The 23,739-nt window shown below is 42.4% G+C and overlaps 2 protein-coding genes across 2 annotated transcripts; both read right to left on the bottom strand.

Moving 5' to 3' along the window:
• Positions 1–557: 557 nt before the first annotated feature.
• Positions 558–3,130, bottom strand: LOC143599362 (growth-regulating factor 8-like). Its single transcript, XM_077077338.1, has 4 exons — positions 3,076–3,130; positions 2,118–2,264; positions 1,821–2,019; positions 558–1,249 (listed from the first exon to the last, which is right to left on the bottom strand). Exons 1-4 carry the CDS (start codon positions 3,122–3,124, stop codon positions 847–849), a joined length of 798 nt encoding a protein of 265 aa, XP_076933453.1. The 5' UTR covers positions 3,125–3,130; the 3' UTR covers positions 558–846.
• Positions 3,131–21,536: 18,406 nt separating this feature from the next.
• Positions 21,537–23,519, bottom strand: LOC143599361 (beta-carotene isomerase D27, chloroplastic-like). The gene is made up of 6 exons (XM_077077337.1): positions 23,073–23,519; positions 22,767–22,859; positions 22,602–22,663; positions 22,358–22,464; positions 21,803–21,898; positions 21,537–21,714 (listed from the first exon to the last, which is right to left on the bottom strand). The coding sequence occupies exons 1-6, from the start codon at positions 23,466–23,468 to the stop codon at positions 21,665–21,667; spliced, it is 804 nt and encodes a 267-aa protein (XP_076933452.1). The 5' UTR covers positions 23,469–23,519; the 3' UTR covers positions 21,537–21,664.
• Positions 23,520–23,739: the final 220 nt, after the last annotated feature.

Raw genomic sequence — 23,739 nt, 5'->3', positions numbered from 1 at the left:
TTAATTAAGTTTTTCTTATTATTTTTAGTATATAAGGTTTTATACAAATTCTATACAGTTGCGATAAGGTATTGTTATTTACATTTTGATATGAGTTTTATTTAATTGATTTGACTTAGTTTGTTATAACGTAGATTAAATGGACACATTGTACTAGTATGCTAAAAATCATATAATACTTTGTATATTAAACGTCATGAAAGAAAAGTAAAACTTTATGTCACTGAAATGGCAATGGTGGAGGTGGGGCAACAACGACTACTATGGTATTGGTGGTGGCAATGTGGTGTTGGGGAAGGTACTGCTATGGTAACGATAGAGAAGTGATGAAGTTAAGAACTACATGGTAGAGGTGCGTCTCTAAATTGGCCCTGGTTGGCTGGTCCAACCGTTTCTAAGCCCAAGTTAGCCCACAAAATGCTCGCCATAAACTCAAATTCTCCATATATGAAGCCTGAAGGCTACTCCACGTCGGGTTTTTATGGGCCTCTCTAAGTTAGCCCACAATCTGTTGGACCAGGGGTCCGGGGCCAATTTAGGATCAAACTCTACATACATTATGAATGAAATTCAAACTTCATATCTTTGCTGAAAATTTCAAAAGAAAACTAAATAATATGCTGAACAAAAAATATGAAAATATTAAGATTGGATCTAAAAGTTTTCAAGATATCAAGATCCTAGCTTGAACAAAACTCACATATCTCAGTGTGACTTGTGATCATTTACTACATTAACACGAAACTAAGACATGTGAAATCCTCTAATGGCAACCAAATAAAAAACAAATGTCTACTACAACATGATCAGTTAGCTGCTTCTAAAATATCATCCCACAAATGCACCTCAACCATGTGGTCTACAGCCATCAAACGATGGCTCATTTCGAGTACTCATTATCCTCAGGCACAATGCTTCACCTAATGGCCCACCAGGTGCGGACCCTGAACCCGAACCAGAACCCAAGCACACCCACGAAGCCTGGTTCAGCCAATGCTGATTTGGTTTGAACACATCTTCACACCCATTTCTCTCACCATCACTCAACATTCCAACAGCCATTTGAAAACTCTTATTATCAAATTCCATCTCATTATCATCAGATTTCATTGATAGACTGAGAGAACATTCTTGCTCCCAAATCGGGTCCCGTTTTGATCCTCCTATTAGTGACTGCATTGGTTGCTGAAACTGGTTGTTCAGCTGATGCATAGGGACACCGGCATTCCTCATCAACCAATCACTGCACCTTCATCCAAAACAAGATATGCAGCAACTAAAATTAAAAAAAAAAAATACAGAATGTTTAATTTAGGGGGGTGTATGAAACCGAATAATTAGATTGGTAACTGAAACAACCGAACCCAATCCAAAATCCACAATTTGATTTATTTTCTTTAAAAACCAAATTTTCGGTTCAGTTTCGGTTTTACATGTATAAAAAACCAAACTGAACTCGTAAAAACTGAAAAACCAACTTTTGTTATTGAATTCATGGATTATAAATGAAGTAACCCAAAATTTTTAGGTCTGGATATGTAAATATGTAATTATGAACTAATCACTAGTTAACAAATAAAAAGTAGGCCCAAATTCATTATTTCAGACTTTATTTTTCGACCCAAATGACCAAACAGAAAAATCAAAACCAAACCAAACCCATTGTGAAAAACAAAACAAAAAAAACTGAAACAGTGATTTTAAGAAAACCCAAAAACCGAATTTTCAGTTTTTGGTCCAGTTTGAGCAAAATACCGACCCATACACACCCCTAGTATAATTGTGCATACCAATTTGACATTTTTACCGATTACACTCACTTGGTTTGTTGATTCGCTTTGGTGTGGGTAGTTTCCACAGGCTTTCTTGAACGTGATCGGGTCTTGCGGGCGTGGCGCTCGCAGTACTTTTGATCCGGAGCCACTTCTTTAGTACACCTCCATTTTTTACCATCTGTTCTTCTACACCTCCACGGCTCCGGGTCCGACCCGTTTGAGAATCTCAAACCCATACCCATCCCTACCAAACGCACAAGTAAATTTTCAAACAAGCATTTTAACAAACAGTTGGTGATAACCATTTTATATTAGAAATAAAAGGAGAATAAGTGAAACTACTGTTGGGTTGAGTGGATAAAGATATGAGGAGATGAGGTGGAACACGGATTGAAGCCATTATGTACTTGTAGATTGTTGTTTGCCTCTCTAGTTCTTGCCATTGAGTAGCAGTAAATAGCATGTTTCCAGTGTTTCTCATTACTCCACCTGCAACAAAATACACATTCATAACTAAGGGTGTTACTTATCCCAGTCGAGCCCGATCTCGACCAGGTTCTAGCTCGGGGCTTGGCTTGTTTCGAGCACTTTTTCTAAAGCTCGAGCTCCGCTTGTTTTTGACTTACGAGGGTTCAGGCTCTGCTTGTTTCGAACTCCGTTTCTAAAGCTCGAGCTGGGTTCGTGAGTCAGTTTTTCAAGCTTGGGACAGGGTTGTTTATTATTTTGTTAATTGATATTTATATGGTTTTAATTATTTTATACATTTTTGAGAAAAACTTTAAACGAGCCTAAGCTCAACGCAAGCTCGTGTAGTACCTTAAACAAGGCAAAGCTCTGCTTGAGCTTGGCTATGCAGTGTGAAATTAATACATAGAAGTTCAAAAGAGGTAAAAGTTAGGGTGGGTGGACTGGGCTCTGGACGGGACCGGTATTGATCGGTACCGGTGTGAACACCACTCCATGGTGGTTGGTACCGAGGCAAAAAGCATCCGGAGAGGGTTGATGATGTCGAATCCATGAAAAAACAAAGAAGTAACGGTCTCGGCGGGCTGGAGGATCGGGAAGAATGGTGAAAGATGGGCGGGAACACCATTTCGTCCACCCATATACACAAGCCTCGTTATGGCCCGTGTAAGGCTCGAGCTCGGGCTTGATAGCTAAACAAGCTTTTATCTTAGGCTCGGCTCGTTTCATGTAATTTTCTTGATCCGATCTCAGGTAGCTCACAAGCAGCTCGGCTCGTTCGCACTGTTATTCATAACAATTACAATAAGATTAAAAGAAGTTGAAAAGTAAGAACCTGTAATGGTGTTAAATGGCTGACCATAAACATCACTTCCATTCCACATATTACAAGAAGGTTAGACTCAAATTTGTATGGAGGTTGAGAGAAGAAATAATAATAATAATAATAATAATAATAATAATAATAATAATAAAAGGGGTTTTTTAATATGGGAGATATTTTGGTTTGATAGTTGGGTGTTACCCATGGTTCCAACATTTTGGACTGTTAGGAAGCAACAAACACAAAGTCCAAATTTGGTCCCCTCAGTGTAGTGTGTGATTGCTTACCCTTTTGAATAACAAATGCAGATGGTTTCATAAAATAGTAAACAAAGTGGTCAAATTGTGGTTAAAATGGGCATGGGCCAAATGGGGTGCAGGTAAAGTTGGTTTTAGTGCTTCCACCATTTGAATGGTTACGTTACGTGTGTGACAGTTTATACTACCCAAAGGCCAAACTTTAATTTAATGTTTTAACCATAGTATTGGACAATATGTTGTACATATGTAATGTTTCATGTAAGAAATATATTAACCGGTGAAGAAACACTAAGTGACCCGGTGCAGATTATAGATACTGGGGGTTAAGTAATGTTTCCCACGAGAATGAGGTCCAATAGAGACGGTTGTTCTTCAGGGGACCTGCAAAACAAACACCGTAAGCTCGTCACTGAGAAGGGGGGGGGGGTTCCTCCTTGTGACCACCCTCCGGTGTGAGAATCAGACTAGATTGCTCTGAATATAAGTGTATATTAAGAGATTGCTAGATAACAGGATAGCAGATGATCTTACCATTCCAAGATGTTGGAGTATTTATAGCCGAAGGTAGGTTTCCTAGAAGGTACAGCCAGCTGAATAGTATTCCTGTTCTACCAACAGTGGACTATGCACAGGCCATACTGGTTGCTGGATAGGTTACGGCCAACAGTAACAAAGTCGGCTGCACTATTCCACCAACTGTAGATTATGCACGTCCCACCTACTGTGGATTATACGCAGGCCATGCTGGTTGGTTTATAGGTTACGGCCAACAGTAACACTATTCCACCAACTGTAGGCTGCGCACGCCCCTCAGTAAGAGTTGGTGAGTAGGCAGCGGCTAATAGTGACAAACAGTACTAGAGGGTGCTCCTCCTCGTACTGTTGTCGGTGAGCTGTCACCCTGTGATTGGCTCATGGGCTGTTCTGGTCAGATTGTCTGTCCTATCCATACCTTGGTAGGTATAGTACAAAAGATCTTTCAGAATCATACGGACTGGCTCATTTTGGCGGGATTGTTCCCGCCTTGCTCATTCCTTCATGTGACTACTGAAGTAGCTATTGTCTTGTGCGTGTAGCCCTGCTGTCTGCGGGTAGCCTTCCCTGATGGCTTGAATCCGCAACTGCGGGAACAGGCGGGGTACTTCACCATTGGGAGGCTTTCCCTGCGTGTACAGCTTGCGTACTGCGCGTAAGGTTCTCTGAGCATTGTGGGTCCTGCGGGAGCAGATGGCCTTTGCGCAGACGTCCCTGTTCAAGGTGAGTCTTGCGGGACCAACTGGGCTCTGCTGGGACCTACCTCTTCAAGTCCCCCCAGTCCAATGTTCTTCTCATGAATGTTTAATAAAGTGAGGTGAACTTTTGGACTTTAAGCAAGGGGTTTTGAAAAGGGTTTTTAGTTTTAAGGTTCTCCGTGGGGATTCTTCCCGCGGGTTTCCTAATGTCACTTGCAAAAATTCCCGATTTTTTTGCTTGATCTTTGGGTATGATGCGGTTAGGTATGTAACCTTCTCGCAAGTCAGGAGCGTTGAGTCTTACTTGTATATAGTCTCCATGGGGTTCTGTTGGTTTTCAACATAGTGATCAATTATGCTAAGACCACCAATTCCATCATGGAGTTTCAAACAATATAATTCTCGACGTTCCCGTTATGCGGGGATATTATTCCTCTATCCGCAAGCATTGCCCAGAAGATCCTTCTTGGTTTCAATTCTCTGCGGGGCGCTAGGTATGTGAAGGGTTTTGCCTTAACACTACCCGCGCTCGTCTTACGGTTACTTTACTTCCAAGGTACTGGGGTCCATTCCCTGCGGGTGCTAGGTATGTGAAGGGTTTTGCCTTAACACTGTACCCGCACCTGTCTTATAGTTACTTGGTTGCCAAGGTATTCTTGGCTTCAATTCCCTGCGGGTGCTAGGTATGTGAAGGGTTTTGCCTTAACACTGTACCCGCACCCGGCTTATGGTTACTTGGTTGCCAAGGTATTCTTGGTTTCGATTCCCTGCGGGTGCTAGGTATGTGAAGGGTTTTGCCTTAACACTGTACCCGCATCCGTCTTACGGTTACTTGTTTGCCAAGGTAAGGGGTGTTTTCCCGCTTACTTTTGAATCTTTTTTGAATTTTGAATTTCGAAATTCGAAGAGTTGGTGGAAAGATAGGAACAGTCCAAACATCTGAAACGTCGTGCGACGGTTTCTTCTGACTGTGTCAGGACGTGCAGGAAGTTATGGTGACGTGACAGTACATGGTCATTCCAGACGCTTTTTCAGGCGCGTGGGCGCGATTTTTCGGGCGCGTGGCCGCGAAATTAATGGTACGCGTCCTGTCAACAGCTGTTGACAGCCTGCTTTTTGCCACGTGTCATAGTTTCATTGCACCTTCGATTTCTCTCTCCTCCGCATTAAATTCATCGCATTAATTGCGATTAGTATATAGAGGGGGAGAGGGCTCTTTGCAATCCACACCTTCACCCTTCTCTTCTTCTTCTTAGCGATTTCCGGCAAATACTCCCCTTTTCAGGCAAGCATTTTCCCGAAATCGCTTTCTTCTTTCTGCAAAATGTCTTCTCGTGATCTTGAGTCTTCGGCCGATGACAAGAGTACTGCTGGTGAGTGCCAGTGTGCTCTGCCCGGCGATCAGTACCGGTATGTTGTTAGGAAGTTCATGCTCGATCCTTTCGAGCCTGAGTTTCCTGAACCCCATCAGACCGTGTACGATGCCCCCATCGGCAAGATCGGGGTTTATGCAGCATTCTTTGTCTATGGGAATCTTAGGTTCCCATTGACAAAGTTTGTTTACCGTGTCCTTGAGAGGCACGGTGTTCATCTGACCGAGTTGCACCCCATGGCGATCGCCAAGATTCGCCATTTCGAGTGGGTGTGCCGGATTTTGGGCCTCGAGCCCCATGTTGACCGCCTGATGACCTTCTACACTTGGAGGTGCATCCAGGGGTGGTATACCCTGACAACCCGTATCAAGGGTTTGAAGATTTGTGCAACCGAGCGCAGTCTCCGTTCGTGGAAGCGGGAGTTCTTCTACATTTCTGCCCGCGCCATCCCCATCGCCATGAAGTTTAAAAATGGCCAAGCAATTCCGAGCATTCACGCCACCAACTACCAGGAGGCGGAATGGTTCTCGAAGATATCCCGGGTTCAATCTCCGGTTTTCCGGTTTCCGGAGTCCGGGATGGTGATGTTGGGGATGAGCCGAGTGTGGAAAGAGGCTGATGCGCATAAAATCCCGATCGTCCTCGAATATGGTTCGAACTCTATCCCTTACGGTATGCTCCGTTTCTTTTTGCTTATACGAGTTTATCTTCTAACTGTTTATTTTCTTTCAGAGGGGAACGACTTGGAGTCGCTCCTGTACCCGCGGGAAGCTGACGGTCCTGCGCGGATGGGTACTCGTGCTCTAGACGAGAACGAGTTGCCCATCCTGGAACAAATGGCGGATCGGTTCGTGGAGGTCTATCCCTTAGGCCACGAGATCCTGAGCCACCGGCGGCCAGGTAAGGCGCTATTCCATCCTCAACCCCTCAATGCTGTACCCGCTGTTGGAATTCCTGACATCCCGTCTTCTTCTGAGGAATCCGCAGATGGTCCTTCGTTGGTGCGGAAGAAGAAGGCTGCCGGCGGTAAAGGGAAGGAGAAGGCGGCCTCCACAGCCGATCCAGTGATTCTATCTGACACCGAGTCAGGTAGTGAAGAGGTGGCGGGGAACCCCGGTGGTGAGAAGACCACTGCTCCGGAGGCTACGACTGTTACCTCCGGAGGACCAACGACTACGACTGTTACCGGCATCAAGAGACCGGCTCCATCGGGTTCGTCTCCGCCCGTCCGTACGTTCAGGCTCAAGAAAACCCGTAAGTACAAACATCCTTATCTTTGTAGATTTATCATACTTCATAAATTTATTGTTAAAACACTTGTCTTCTTTGTGCAGGCGTGGATGTTGACGCATTCCAGGGTTTGGCGGAGAGGAGTACCTCTCCGCCAATGACGGTAGGCTCGGTCAGCCTAGCTGAGGCGTCGACCCAGGCGCCTGCGCCTGCTTCCGCTGGTCCAGTTGCTCACTCCTTTGAGCCGACTGTTCCAGCCGAGATGACGTCACCGCCGGCGGTGAGTGCGATTTTTACAGCATCCTTCACCGAGCCGGCGGTTACTGTTGCTGCTGACTCCGCGGCGGCGACCGCGGCGGACACCATGCCTCCGCCATCGACTGCGGCGGAAACCATGCCGCCTCCGCCATCGGCCTCGACGGCCGAACCTTCAGTTACGCGCGGGGCTTATCGCCAATCTTTGTTACCTTCCCATCTGCCTGACCTTTTGGATGGATTTCCCTTAGGTTCAGGTGATGGGTTCGGTGGCTATCGGCCTGTGATCGACCCTACAGGTGCGTAGGGTTCTTTTGGCCTTTATGCATTTTTTATCATCTTTTCCTAACTGCTTTGTTTCTTTTGCAGTGTCGGATTCCAATGAAGTGTATGCTCCAAGATGGAACATTCGCCGAGGAACAACCCTTCGCACACCTGTGGAGTGCGTGGACTGGGCTCGCCACGCTGCCCCCCATGGTGCGTTGGGGGAAGCCATGGTTAGCTACCAGGAGGGTAGGCTAACCAACGAGCTTCGGGTTCTCCTGGCCCGGATGCAGCCACGCGTCGAGCTGCTTTGTCGTGAAAACGACAAGTTGAAAGCAGCTCGCGTTAAAGAAGTATCTCAGGCGCGTGCTCTCCGGGAGGAGAACCAAAAACTAACCGCAGTGGCTGCGGAGAAGGAGAAGGCCTTCAAGGCCCTCGAGGTTGAGGTTCAAGCGCGACTCGAGGCCCGCTCCAAGGCTGCCCAAGCTGTTAACGAACAGCTTCGGCTAGCTAAGGAGACTGCGAGGAACGCGACCGAGAGGGCCACCAAGGCTGAAGCCGTTGCTGAGCCTTTACGCATGGAGAACGAGGAGCTCAAGGCCAAATTAGAGGCTCTTCAACGTGCTCATGATGCCTTGGCGATGGAAGATGCCAAGAAGCTCCAGGAGATCTTGGACCAGAGGGGCGTGCTTGACCATACCGAGCGGAAGCTTAAGGGCGTCGAAGAAGCTGCCGCAAAGGATGTGCTACTTGCCAACCTTAACAAAAGCGAAGCCGAACGCGCCTGCACCCAAGCTCAAGCCGCCCTTAAAGAAGCTCTGGTTGCCAAGGAATGGCTTCTTCGAGAAGCGTTGTCTCAGGTATGTTTAGCTTTACGTCTTCACGCTTTCCTTTGTTCATAGAAAAGGTGTTTGACACTTGTATCTTTTTTTGTAGGTTGTGCATCGGGTCTTCTCAGAGACTACTTACGATGATGCCATGAGCGCAGCCCTCAACGCTTCTCATGAGGATGGGGAAAAGGCCGGCTTCCTGCTTGGTCTAGGGTTCGTTGAGAGAGGCTTCCCGCCTTCCAACTTCCCTTTGTTCGATGTGGACACCGAAGCTGCATATGACCAAGCGGTGAACCAATATGCCGCCTTTCCGCATCCGGTGGTGGAGAAGGTGAAGGAAGTCGCTGCTGCTGATGATGGACTTGCTATCCTCAAGGCTTTCCTTGAACCGCCACGCTCTACTGATGGGGCGGGTCCAAGTGGAAGTGGTCCTGAAGCTTGATTCTGAAGATCCCTTCCCGCTGCTAGGATAGACTAGATTTTGTTTTGTAGGCGGGTAGTTACCCGGCCATTCTTGTAATATATCTTTTGAAATACAAATCTTTTTGTGGATAAGACTGTTATTTCCTTTGGGTTCATTTCTTTATAAACCTTATATGACTTGCATACTTAGTTTAAATTAGCGATTTCCCAAGTGTTTAGAATAAGTTAACCTTGAATGTGGTTGACAGTAGGTTGAAGTTTTGCTTCCCCCTTTGTGAGTGTGCGGATAGGATCGGCACTTGCACTTGGTAGGATGGCTAAACTTTACCCATATCTGACCTGCGTGTAGGTTTTCCTCATCCTTTTTTAGTATAAGTTAACCTTTGAACGTGGTAGATGATAGGTTGAAGTTTTGCTTCCTTGTTCGTGATTGTGCGGGTAAGACCGTCACTTGCACTTACATAGATGGCTAAACTTTACTTACATCTGACCTGCGTGTAGGTTTTCTTTATTTTTTTTTTTTAGTATAAGTTAACCTTTGAACGTGGTAGATAAGTTGAAGTTTTGCTTCCTTGTTCGTGATTGTGCGGGTAAGACCGTCACTTGCACTTACAAGGATGGCTAAACTTTACTTACATCTGACCTGCGTGTAGGTTTTCCTTATTTTTAGCGTTGTTTATGCGGGTTTTGCCGCCTTCCACACGTAACGACTTACTTCTTCCCCCATTTATGCGGTGAATACCGGCACTAATGTGGGAAGTTCATAAGTATAAAGGTAAAGTTATCAACACATTGTGAAAGGAGAATCATTTCCATTAGAAGTGGCTCTAGGCCTTTTCTTTACAAGTTTGGAATTGATCTACATATAACATTTGCGTAATTGAGCTCCATTCCATGTTCTTGGGATGGGAGTACCATCGAGCCTTTCAAGCCGGTATGCGCCTTTTCCCAGGACTTCTTTGATAATGTATGGCCCTTCCCAGACCGGGGCCAGCTTTCCTGGGCGCTCTTGGTTTGAAGCCTCGTTGTTACGCAGTATGTAGTCTCCTATACTGAAGTTGCAGAGTTTTACCCGCGTGTTGTAGTACTTTTGCATTTGTCGTTTGTAATTCTCTTCACGCACTGCGGCCAAGTCTCTGCGTTCCTCGGTTAGCATAAGGTCTAACCGTCTTTCCGCATCATTGTCTTCTAGCTGGATCAAGACCCTTGGTGAGGGTAAACCAATTTCGACCGGGACCATGGCTTCAGTGCCATAAGTGAGACTGAACGGGGTTTCCCCCGTACTGGCCTTTTTCAGCGTTCTGTTTGCCCAAAGGACGTGCGGAAGCTCGTCCACCCAGCCGGATCTGTGTTCCAAGAGTCTTTTTTTTATGCCATCGACGATGCTCTTGTTTGCTCTTTCCACCTCACCATTACCTTGCGGGTGTGCCACTGAGGTAAAGGTGTGGGTGATTTGAAGTTCTTTCAGCCACTGCTGTAGCTTCTTGTCAGCAAAGTTGGTGCCGTTATCGCTCACCAAATTCTGTGGAAGTCCAAAACGACAAATAATAAATTCCCAAATAAATTTTTTGATATGTTTTGCGGTTGTTTGGGCTAAAGGTTTTGCTTCTATCCACTTGGTGAAGTAGTCGATTGCTACCACTAGGAACTGAACATTTCCTGCTGCTGTGGGAAATGGGCCTGTCACATCGATGGCCCACTTCTGAAATGGCCACGAAGAAGTGACTGGAACAAGTTCATTCTTCGGGCGATGCGTGTTGGGTGCGTAAAGCTGGCAAGACCTGCATTTTCTGGTGTATGCCAGTGCATCCATATGCATCCCCGGCCAAAAGTATCCCGCATTGTTCAGCTTAGCCACAACAGCGCGGGGACCTGCGTGAACTCCACAGATGCCTTCGTGTACTTCCCTCAAGAGGTAGTCAGCATCTTGGTTGTCCACGCATCTTAAGAGTGGGCCAAGAAAGTTACGTCTGTAAAGGGTGTCATCGATGAGTTGATAATTCAGTGCTTTACAGCGTAGTTTTCTTGCCTGTGTTTTTGACTCTGGTAGTGTTCCTGCTGCAAGGTAATTTATTATTGGTGTCATCCACGTTTCTGTACCGGTTTGGAAGACACAAATTTCCTTGTGCGGGACTGATGGTGCTTCGAGGAGTTCAATGCGGATGTCCTTTCCCAAGTGGGTGAAGGCTAGTGATGCAAGCTTGCTTAACGCATCCGCAGATTTGTTTTCGCTGCGCTTGACGTGTATGACTTTACAATCATTAAAATCACGCATAAGGGTTTTTGCCTGGGCAAGGTACAGGGCCATTGTGTCGTTCACAGCCGTGTACGTCCCATTTATTTGGTTGGCCACCAGCATGGAATCCACGTGGGCTTCCAAGTTTTTCACTCCCATCTTACGCGCAATTCTCAATCCGGCCAAGAATGCTTCATATTCGGCTTCGTTATTCGTACTTGGAAAATCCAACCGAATAGCGTAAGTATATTCTTGGCCTGCTGGGTTGGTTAATTTTAACCCTGCGCCTGAACCCTCGTTACTGGCTGCTCCATCAGTGTAGAGTCGCCAGACATCATTGATGTCCTGTGCTGGGGAGGGTTGAGCCTCCTCCTGGCACTCTTTCTCCCGCGAAGCGGGGACTTCTGCAATAAAATCGGCCAGGACCTGGCCTTTTATGGCTGGTCTTGGCTTGTACTTAATTGCATATTCTCCCAATTCAATTGCCCATTTGGCTAGACGTCCCGATAATTCGGGTTTGCCTAGAACGTTTGAGAGTTTGAAGTTGGTGAGAATGGTGATTGGGTGGCCCTGGAAATATCGTCTTAACCTGCGTGAAGCGTGTATAAGTGCTAAGACTAATTTTTCGAGGGTAGAGTACCGGGTTTCTACGTCTGTTAGTACACGGCTAACATAATAGATTGGCATCTGGATGCCTTTTCGTTCTATTAGCAGGAGTGCCCCGGTTGCTCTATCTGTTGCGGAAAGGTATAGGATTAACTCCTCTCCCGCTTGTGGTGCTGTAAGTGTTGGGAGTTCGATCAGGCGTGACCGAATCTTCTGAAAAGCTGCTTCCGCTTCTGGTGTCCAGCGGAAGTGCGTTTTCTTTAAGCAGTTTCTCAATGTTGACACGAAAGGAAACGACTTATCCGCATGGTTTGCCAAAAAGCGATTAAGTGCGACTAGTCGTCCATTCAGTGTCTGAGCCTGTTTGATGGTGGTAGGTGATTCCATTTTAACAATGGCTTCGACCTTTTCAGGGTTCGCTCTGAAGCCATCTTTAGTAACAATGACTCCCAAGAACTTCCCTTCTTCCATCCCAAATGAACACTTGCTCGGGTTGAGCTTCATGTTTATCTTTCTGAGCGTGTTGAAAGTTTCTTCAATGTCTTTCAACATCGCTTCTGGCTCGGGGCTTTTGATGACCAAATCATCCATATAGACTTCCAAGTTTCTCCCGATTTGGGCATGAAACTCTTTGTCCATCAGTCGTTGGTACGTGGACCCTGCATTCTTAAGTCCGAATGGCATCATTTTATAACAAAATGTACCATCGGGCGTCCGAAATGCGGTTTTGTCCTGGTCATCTACGGCCATGTGGATTTAATGGTACCCCTTATACGCATCCAAGAAGCATTTAAGGCGAAATGGTGCCAACGAATCCACCTTAAGATCAATTTCTGGTAACGGATAACAATCTTTGGGGCATGCTTTGTTCAAATCTTTGAAATCTATGCACATGCGCCATTGTTTGTCATTCTTCGGTACCATTACGGGATTTGCAACCCATGTTTGATATCTACTAACGCGTACGATGCCTGCGTCAAGGAGTTCCTTGACTTGGGTTCTACACGCGTTAGTTTGTTCAGGCCCCATTACTCTGCGCTTTTGTACGACTGGCGTAACAGCCGGATCGCACTTGAGCTTATGCTCCGCCTTACTTCGGGGTACACCAGTCATGTCAGCTGGTGCCCATGCAAAGATGTCAGCGTTTTTCTGCAGTAAGCGTTTGAGTAAGGTGCGGGTGGGATCAACGATTGTTGGTCCAATGGTAACGGCCTGGTCGGGGTATTTGCCATTGAAGGCCCATTTTTCCGGTTCGGTGATGGTTGGTTTAGCCATTTTCGGTTTGGGTTTAGATGAGACAGATGCGATGCATACCTGGGGAATGCCAGTGATCATCGCTACACCCTCAGCTGTTGGCCATCCCATCATGCCGTGGACTGAAGATACCACGGCGTTGAATCTTGCCATCCCGTCTCTTCCGAATAGGATGTCGTACGTGTGGTGTGGCTTTTTCATCACGACAAAATCCACGTCTTCTGTGCGTGAATGATTCCCATCGGTAAGAGTAACGGGGAAAGATAGGATACCCAGGGGGTTTCTGTACTGCCGTCAAACCCTTCCATTGAAGCGTAGACCGTTTCCAAGCGTTCTTTGTCTTCATCATCCAGCTTGTCAAAGAACTGCCTGTACATCACTGTTGACGAAGCGCCGTTGTCAGCAAGAGTGCGGGAAGTGATGTAATGCCCCAGCTGGCTTTTGATGACGATGGGGCCTTCTTTGCTGGGGCCTCCTGGCACTCGCGGGAAGCGCACCTCAGCTTCCTTCCACGCGCATGGTTCTATCACTCGTCTTTTTCTTCCTCTGACCTTGCCATGAACCATGTTGATGCTGATGTCGACGGGCTTTCGCCCGTTACCTCTGTACCGGTTGTCATTCATTCCTCCCTTCTTGATTGATGCCACGAGATGTGCAAGTCTTCCATCCTTGACAAATGTCTCAACAATATCCTTCAAGGATGTGCACTCTTCAGTACCATGACCCTTTGTCCCGTGGAAATCACAGGATTTGCTTTGATCCGCATTAGGTTTCTGCCGGATCAATGGGGCTTTTGGCCATGGCAATTTTTCCGTGGCAAATATCTCCGTGACGCTCTTGGTGAGTGGCGTCCACCGGTGTTTTCGGTTTGAAGGGTGTGTGTTGTCCCTTCCGCCAACAAGAGGGCGAGAGCTGGATGAGGTGTCAAAGTTTACCCTTGACCGCCAAATACCTAGCCGCCTCTTTTTGTTCTGCCGGGCGGTCCTAACGTTGTTCTCCCTTGTCCTCTGCGTGTAGAGGTGTGTACTCTGGGGAAGATCTCTTCCCAGCTGCTTCTCCGTCTCGGCAAAGCGCTTGGCTGCCGTCATGATGGCATCCCATGTGGATGGCATGCCGTCCTTACCCGTCAATGTGCGGATAAGCTCTGGGTACTCGGCGCCCTGGATGAAAGCGGCGCGAACAAGATCTTCACTTATGTTGCCCAGACTCAGCTTCTTGGAGTTGAAGCGGGTGATGAAGTCTAGTAAAGATTCATCCTCCTCTCTAACGCAGTTGAGGATCGTCCACTGCTCTTCAGTATACTTCCTCTGCTGGCTGAAGTGCTGGCTGAACTTGTTCTGAAAGTCCGCCCAGTCATATATGTGGTGGACCGGTAAACGATCGAACCATGCCCTGGCTGCTCCGACCAGAGTCATCTGGAACATGTAACACCACGTGGGTTCCGTCCAGTTACTGACGGTAGCCCCCGCAATGAACCTGTTCAAATGGTCGTCTGGGTCGGATAGACCATCATAAGTGCCAATGTTGGACCTTTGTTTGGCACTTCTCGGGGCGATTGCTTCCGCAATGTCCCTTGCAAATTTTGACTTTCCTGCATGCGTAGCAGTTGGTCTAAAGGTTTTGGAGAAGTCACGCGGGTTTCTCTCCGCATTTGTTGGTTTAAAGGCTTCCCCAAAATTCCTTTTTGGCTGGGAGTCCGTTTCCTTACGCTTCCCTTTCGCCTTATGGCGAGGGTTTGCGTCGGTATCGGACTCCTCCCTCTCGTCGTCTGAGTACTCGCCCTCGCTGTTCATAATGAGGTGTTGGCGAGTACTGCCGAATTCGTCAGCCTGTTGAACTGAACGCAAGCGTTCGTCCAATTCAGCTTGGAACTCTTTCTGACGTGCTTCGGCCCACGCCTTCACTTGATCTAGTGTTTGGCGAGGGACCCTCGTTCGTTTTTCCAGCTGGGTATCGGTGAACCCCAGTGGAATATTTACTGCACTTGCCCCGGCTTGGGTAGTCGGGGTAGTGTTCGTAAGGATTGTATAACCGCCGGTGTTCCCCCCAGTTGCTGGGGTTGTTACCGGGGTTTCTTGGTCGGTTACTGGCCTTTGGACCGGAGTAACGTTAACCATTTCTTCAGAAAATTTGAAAAAACTAAATTGGTTCTAGCTTTTATGCACGGATGGCGCCAATGAAGAAAAACACTAAGTGACCCGGTGCAGATTATAGATAATCTGGGGGTTAAGTAATGTTTCTCACGAGAATGAGGTCCAACAGAGACGGTTGTTCTTCAGGGGACCTGCAAAACAAACACCGTAAGCTCGTCACTGAGAAGGGGGGGGGGTTCCTCCTTGTGACCACCCTCCGGTGTGAGAATCAGACTAGATTGCTCTGAATATAAGTGTATATTAAGAGATTGCTAGATAACAGGATAGCAGATGATCTTACCATTCCAAGATGTTGGAGTATTTATAGCCGAAGGTAGGTTTCCTAGAAGGTACAGCCAGCTGAATAGTATTCCTGTTCTACCAACAGTGGACTATGCACAGGCCATACTGGTTGCTGGATAGGTTACGGCCAACAGTAACAAAGTCGGCTGCACTATTCCACCAACTGTAGATTATGCACGTCCCACCTACTGTGGATTATACGCAGGCCATGCTGGTTGGTTTATAGGTTACGGCCAACAGTAACACTATTCCACCAACTGTAGGCTGCGCACGCCCCTCAGTAAGAGTTGGTGAGTAGGCAGCGGCTAATAGTGACAAACAGTACTAGAGGGTGCTCCTCCTCGTACTGTTGTCGGTGAGCTGTCACCCTGTGATTGGCTCATGGGCTGTTCTGGTCAGATTGTCTGTCCTATCCATACCTTGGTAGGTATAGTACAAAAGATCTTTCAGAATCATACGGACTGGCTCATTTTGGCGGGATTGTTCCCGCCTTGCTCATTCCTTCATGTGACTACTGAAGTAGCTATTGTCTTGTGCGTGTAGCCCTGCTGTCTGCGGGTAGCCTTCCCTGATGGCTTGTATCCGCAACTGCGGGAACAGGCGGGGTACTTCACCATTGGGAGGCTTTCCCTGCGTGTACAGCTTGCGTACTGCGCGTAAGGTTCTCTGAGCATGGTGGGTCCTGCGGGAGCAGATGGCCTTTGCGCAGACGTCCCTGTTCAAGGTGAGTCTTGCGGGACCAACTGGGCTCTGCTGGGACCTACCTCTTCAACCGGTTTAACAGTTTTTGTCATGGCTTAGACTCTAGTATATGTTTTCAATTCCACAAGTTGTTTGGACATTGTTGGTTTTCGAGACAAAAATCCTTGGCTACAGACCGTCCTTGACATGAAGACATGTTCTAGTGGAGAGGGTGGAACGGTTGAGAGGTTTTTGGCAAGTTGGATAGTGATATGGGCTAAATTTTACTATACTATTAAAGCAATACAAGATTTTCACATAGCATTCAACTAGTATGTCCACGTAGGTTTTTAACTCATCAATTTTTCATTTATATAATTTCCACATGTTAAATTAAATACTAATTTTAAACATTAACTCCTAAATTGAAGAAAATTTCAAAATAAACTCTTATAATCATCATTTATTGAGTAATAAAGACAAGTAATTGTTTTCATTGTTATTTTTTTAAATTTTGAAACTTTGTTATTTTATTTTTTTTTTTTGAATTTTAGGAAGTTATTTATGAACGTTTGGACTGAATGCTTGGATTGAAATGCTGGTTTAAGTCTTAAGGTTTGGATTATATTGTTGCTTTATTAAACACGTGGTTCAATAAAAATTATAATTATATCTCATTGTTATATTCATATTTTTAGCATTTGTTATGTTGTGTACTTAAATGTTTTATAATTTCAATAAAAATAGTTTATATAAAACACAACTTATGTTACAACATCTAAATGTTTACGTTTCATAATTTACAATATATGGCTTCAGTAGATGATAAAGTTTTAACTAATATGTTTTTTTTTGTTTCTTGGTATAAGTTAGAAATATGTGGCATAACTTAGAATTATGTTTTAAATTTTTATTTTTTCTATTTTTCTTCGTATGTTGGGTTCTATTAATTAAAATAAGAATATGATGATACCTTATAATAATAATGCTAGATTATGTAACGTTTACAATTTGTTAAAATGTATATAACACACACGTGCACGCACGCGCGTGCGCACACACACACGCATATGTATATGAAGTTTTATATATTTTTCGTCCGTGTGTAACACGAGATCTAACCTAGTTTTATATAAATATTATAATTGTTTCATACACCTTTGAGTAACTACAAGATTGTTTTTATCAAATAATTCGCCTAATTTGTTCATATTTGGATTTTGCACGATGAAGTAATTATGCGCTTAAAATGATTTGCAAGAGTTTAAAAGGAATTAAATGGTGGCTAACTAAGCTAGATTCAATGTTAATTAATATTCATATGAATTCAATAACAGACGAAGTAAAGTATAAGAATGTCAACTATATGTGGCAATGAATGATGAGTTTAATAACAATTATTAATATTTTAAGAGGTTTGCATATTCACAAAAATGGAAGAACGTGTAAAGTGCAAACCAAACAATTCATTTAATTCCTTTTACTCTTGAGACAATCAATCAATTTCATGTTTAAAATAATCGGATTCCATCGTCTTGGTTGACGTATTCTTTTATTCATTCACTTATTATTATGGGTTTTTTAAAAGCCCATATAAGTAATGCTGAAGCCCATTTGAAACAAATGACGGTGTGAAATGTGACTTGAGGGCCCACCAAAAAGGGACGCGACCGCATACAGGGATTCATTCGGTGATATAGTTGGCGGCTGTTTTCGAGTTTCGACACAGGGGTTACCCTTGTTAGAATTGAAAGGATTTTTTTTATTAGGAGGAGAAGAGCAGCCGCAAGGAGAGGGAAGCAAGCACATGTTAGTTCGAGTATAGAGAGCGTTTAAGATTAACGTCTACTCATCCAAACATTATTATTTTTTGGTTTGAATTTATTGTTTTGTCATGAATTCATTATTTGGTTTGTTCTTGAGTATGATTTTTTGGCTAAACCACCTAGCTACATGGGTTTTTGATAATTACTTTGTGATTTTGCGGTGATTTCTTGGTTTGTGGATTTTATTTTTTGATTAATACTAAAGTAAAGAACCTTTTTATAACTGATCTGATGTGTTAGAGCATCTAGTTTTGATTTATTATTGATCTTTGTTCTGCATGTATCTTATTGAATGTCTTTAAGTTATAGATGCATATCTAGGTCGCTTACTGTGTGTTTGTGATTATTTTATGATTTTGCTAGACGTTATAATCCATAGGAACACTAGTTGGTGATTTGTTAGACCTTTATATTCTACTTATCTAGATAGATGAAAAGTGATAGATAGTCAGGTTTGTTTGTGGGATTAGGATTTTAGGTTTAACTTTATGACAGGAGGTTTTCCTAGGTTGTCCATAGTTTGATTGCCTACTCGTGTCTTATTGATTGTTATTAGGTTACTTTGCACTTTAGGGTGTGTTGAGATAGTGAGACTGACAAGTAATCAATCTTCTAGGGTATTTTAGCATTGTTGGAGAGACTGACATGTAATCTCACTAACCGGTAATTTACACGCCCCTTAGAGTTTCCTTTTAGGTCACACCTAGAGAATGATCAGGGATCCACTAGGTTGTTTAAGGGTGTCATATTCTAAGATCCCAGTTCCATCATAGATTCCATAACCGAGAGAGATCCAAGATTCACAAGTAGGATTCTAAACCTAGGTAATGCTTCTCCTATCTTTGAGTTTGTCTAGATAATCGAGTTGAAGTGTGCCGGTGCCAGTGTTAGTTTAATTAGTCAATTGTTTAATCAGTAAAACCATTAAGTTCTTAGTCAGAGTCTAGTTTAGGTGTCGCTAGTGTCCTATAGGGTTTAATATCCTGAACTTTATTAGGCTTTACTATAGTCGATAGGTACACTTGCTTGTCTAGTGGTCTAGCATTAGGAGAGTTTGGGTTTATAAATTTAAAATTAGAGTGTTTGGGTTAGGTTAAGTTTTTATAGACCGCTTTTAGCATATCAAATAGAGAGATGGCGAGAGGGGACTGTGAGTCACCATTGTGGATACTTTTAAATCAAATATTTAGCAAAGCTAATTTTATCTGATCTTACTTGTTACTATTTTGTTACTTTGTTTGTAGGATTCCATAATATTAACAAAGCCTCATGCTGATATTTTTTTTAAAAAAGAATATTTTCTTGGATGGTTATTGTATGTTAATCCATCGAATATAAAGATGAATGGATAATTATAAGGAGGGGCCGAGAGCTCGGGTGGTCCGAGCTAGACACACTGCCCGCCCTACAATCGATTAACATTGTCAAATAAATAGAAGGTATAATGAAAAAAAATACTGATAATTACAATATATCTTCATTTTCATTGGTGCTGGTATTGAAACGGGTAGTTTCGGCACGAATTCAATACCAACTCTTTAAGAATTCAGGATCGGTTCGGTATGGTACTAGTATTTTACCGAAATTTTGCCTATAGTACCGCTACCGTCCGAGCATTTTCGGCAACGGTACCATTTTTTAAGATTTTTGGTCTATGTATTTACTACTAGGTTATTGACCCGTGCATGCACACGGGCGGAAATATAGAAATCGTCAAGTGAAAACCTATATAATTTCAAACGACAAGTTATTTTTTAATATATTTTTTGAGACAGCAACATGATTTTTAATTACGATTCATATTCATCCGCAAACAAAGTACTGAAATACATAAACTTTCGAAGAATGATTTTGCATAGTAGAATTTTATGAAGAAAATTTAAAAGTTTAAAACATAAACTTCAAAAACTTAGAAAAATAATATTAATATAAAACAAACAAACTTACTAACATTAGTCTGGAAAGCAAGCAAATCAAAAATAAGCATTCAGGAAAGATTCCTGATAGCATCCAAGAATAATTCAGGCTTCTTTTCTTCCTAGACCGGGAACATAGTTGATGTCATTAACATTCATACACCAATCTAACAACAATAGTGACTAACTGACTACGAAAAGTGCTTTTATATTTCATGTGAAAAGTCTTGCATCCTAACAAACTAAAGCACGTTCAAAGCACATTTAAGAACCATAACTAAATCGAGACCTTTATCAAAAAATTTTTTTACCATAATCAAATCGATACGTTTTGAGAATGAACCATTTCAACCCGAACCAAATCGATATCTATAAAAATTGTCGCGGTATAACCCTAACCAAATCGATACGATTTTAAAAAGACCTGTTGAAACCCGAACGGAATTGATATCTTTTTATATTGACTCGTTGACCGGAACTAAACTGATACCCTTTTAAAATGACCCATTTTGACCCGAGTCAAATCAAATCGAAATATTTCTAAAATGACCCATTTCGTAAATAAAAATTGAAATAACACACTTGAAGACTAAGAAGAAAAATGAAAGGTAACACATACAATGTTTTTAGCTTTTGAAATGCTTTCTACCAAATGTGAATTATTAATTATTGATGGTTATGAAGATAATATATATATATATATATATATATATATATATATATATATATATATATATAGCTTTAATGACTTTAACTCACTTGAAAGTTGAAACTCATGTGAATCTTTCACTTAATTGTGAATCTTCCATATTCTTTCATTTTTCTAAACACTAAAACCAAACACTAAACAAACTAAATACAAATTGAAATGAAACTAAATTTAAAAAAAAAACTAAAACAAACCAAAACCGAAAACCAAAATAAAACCAAATACTAATAAAATTAAAACAAAAACCAAAATGAAACTAAAAAATTAAAATCGATAAATATGAAACCGAATAAAAAACAGTAACTGTAAAAACTGAAACGCAAAACTGAATAAAGTTAAACCCATCTAAAACGAAACTAAAATAAAAAAAATCGAAACGAAACAATTTTATAAAAATTAAATCGAATAAAAACCAAAAACCGAAATGAAACCAAAATAAGTAATAACTACCATGAACTTTGAAAAGAAAAACCTAAACTCATTAAGGAACACATGTAATAATATTATAGTAGATTTGAATATGTTGAATGCAATTAAGCTTAATGTAATTTAATTTAATTTTGAATTATTTTATTAGCAAGGAATTATGAGAATTTGTGTTATTTTTGGAAATAGTTATTGTTTTATAATAGTATAGTAGATAGTAGATTTTGGTAAGATACCAAACACAACCTTAGTTTGACCTTTCAAGTATTTAGATCGGGTGGTGATCAGTAAGGGAGGATGCATATTAATTAATTGACACACTAAATCAAAATTATTAAATTGAAAGAAAAGGGTAAATTGCTAGAAATGATCGGGTTTTAACAAAGTTCACCCGTCGGTCTCAAAGATCATCGAAGACATTGTCGCAGCCTATACGGATGGATCAAATATAGATCCAGCCTTTGCATATAAAACGTTCGACGTGTTATAAACATGATTGTCGTGTTTACAGTTATACTATACATCTACCATAACGTATATGTTTATTTCAGTTCACCTTCAAGAATTGCAGCTACAATTCAAAAATGGAGCCATACCCGAAAATCAAGAAACTGTATAATTTGTGTGATATACATTAGGACTGTATCAGACTTGTAGTTTGGGGCAGATGGTGGAGTTGGGATTTGCTACAGAACCTGTACATGTGTACATAAACAAACATAAATAAGAGCAAATAAAACCACAATGCGGTAGATTATTTCAACCTATGGCGACTGAACTTACAAATATCAGCAAAGCACGGTTGTTTAGCCACCGGATCCTCCTCAAATGGCGGTGGAGGTTGGCCGTATACCATGTCACAACTCATGTCTTCAAAATCTGTACGAACATAAGAATGTGGTTTCGAATTTGTGATTAAAAAAAGAGAAAATCATGAAAGTAGCTATTTTTCTTAGTATGACATCCCTAGCTTGTTATTTCAGAACAACTTAGTCAAGTATCTATTTTTACTAGCCTAAACCAAAAATATTTTTATTAAACTGCAACAATAATACATGCATACACAAATGTATACCGGAATAATAACACACAAATTTACACTTGACATGGTGTTAGTATCACGCTAGTTTAAGTCATTACTAATGAGAAGAAGTCTGATACGCGAATCTTAAGTCATGTATGCCATAGCTGAATGAGTGATTTTTTTCAACATGGTAATGTAGGTGTAACACAAGTAAAAAGGTTATTAGTTTTTATGATTTTCTTTTAATTAAGAAACATTTACAAATGCCAAAGCTTTTGTATTATCTATTTTTGCATTTTAGAGAAGAAAGATACTTGGAATCATAGTCAAGGGAAGACCGAACTCGTTGGTGAAGAAGTCCTGAGTAGGAATTTTACACATATTCACACACATTCCTATGCATCCGCTGTTCTCCAAGTACCTATACACAAAAACCGAACAGGTTTATCAAATACGATTACAAAGGTTATATTATCTCAGCAAATGACTTTTGCCCCGTCTGACCCGTTTCTTTCTAGTGATTTTTTTTAGTTAAAAACACGAATCGACTCAACTTACCTGCATTTCTTGATACGAACTCCGCTCATTTGCTTTACCCCGTTTACTTCTACTTCTATAACCTATAAACGCGACGAAGAAACATGTAGTAATGTTTAGAAGTTAATTTTATAGGTATGTATACCAAATAAATATGTAAAATTGGGATGAGACATCTTAAACTACCTCAGATGGACCAACTAACCAATGGAAAAATGGGACTGTTAAGGCTGCATTAAACTCTGCTGCCCATTTTGTAGGTGGAAACAATTTCTTAAACTGCAATAAACGGGATACTATTAAGGATGCGACACGTGTTACACGTGTATAATGTTAAAAGAGGCTGGCTAAACGTACATCTTTGTATACTAAATCTTCTCCTAGTGGGTAAACGTAGATAAATAAAATAAGGATTTAATAGGGGTACGTTCGGTTAAAAAAATAATTAATAGGGGACAGGATACGTTTAGCAAAACTATATTAAAAACTGACTTGTTCCGGGGCACCAGGAGGAAGCATGGATAAGAGAACCTCCCTCACTACTTCTTGTTGTTGTATGCGGTTTCTTCCTTGCATTACTCGTCTCGAAACATCAACAAAACTATCATAATCATAATCTAGCAATCCCTTTTTCTTACCCTCGGGTTCTTCATCCGGTTTCCCCGAAAACTTTTCCATTTTTATAGCAAACAAGCTCATAAACACCTTTTCGAACACCCCGTCATTGTACTTTGTCTTTTGTCCCATTGGTGCTGGTTGTCCTGACGGCTCAGCGATCCCACACCGAACGAAACTGCCTCCAGGGTGGCGGTTGTGGCGTTTTGATGACGAACATATATGGAGATTAGTGTTTGGAAGCTGAACAACTTGGTAGCTTAGAACCACCATGAGTTTGACAATCTATAGGTTCAAAATAACCTTAATGACATCAATTTGATGATGTTTATAAAAAATAGGAACAAAATAAGATGAGTAAATGGAGATGTGCAATATTGTGTCATTTTTGGCCACACGAATATAGTTTAAACCGTTATCCTTTATCAAATTGAATTACAAAAGTGCCCCTGGTTGTGTGCATTCACTTGGCAAAAACTTGTGTGGTCCATACGAGGGTAGAAGCAACAGTTTACATGGAGTAAAGTGAAATGCAACTGGTGGA

The sequence above is a fragment of the Bidens hawaiensis genome, unplaced genomic scaffold, assembly GCF_021521415.1.
Source record: "Bidens hawaiensis isolate Kalapana, Puna unplaced genomic scaffold, B.hawaiensis_p1.1 tig00052073_1, whole genome shotgun sequence".
In the NCBI taxonomy this organism is placed as follows: domain Eukaryota; kingdom Viridiplantae; phylum Streptophyta; class Magnoliopsida; order Asterales; family Asteraceae; genus Bidens; species Bidens hawaiensis.
This window is presented reverse-complemented; position numbering and strand designations above follow the sequence as displayed.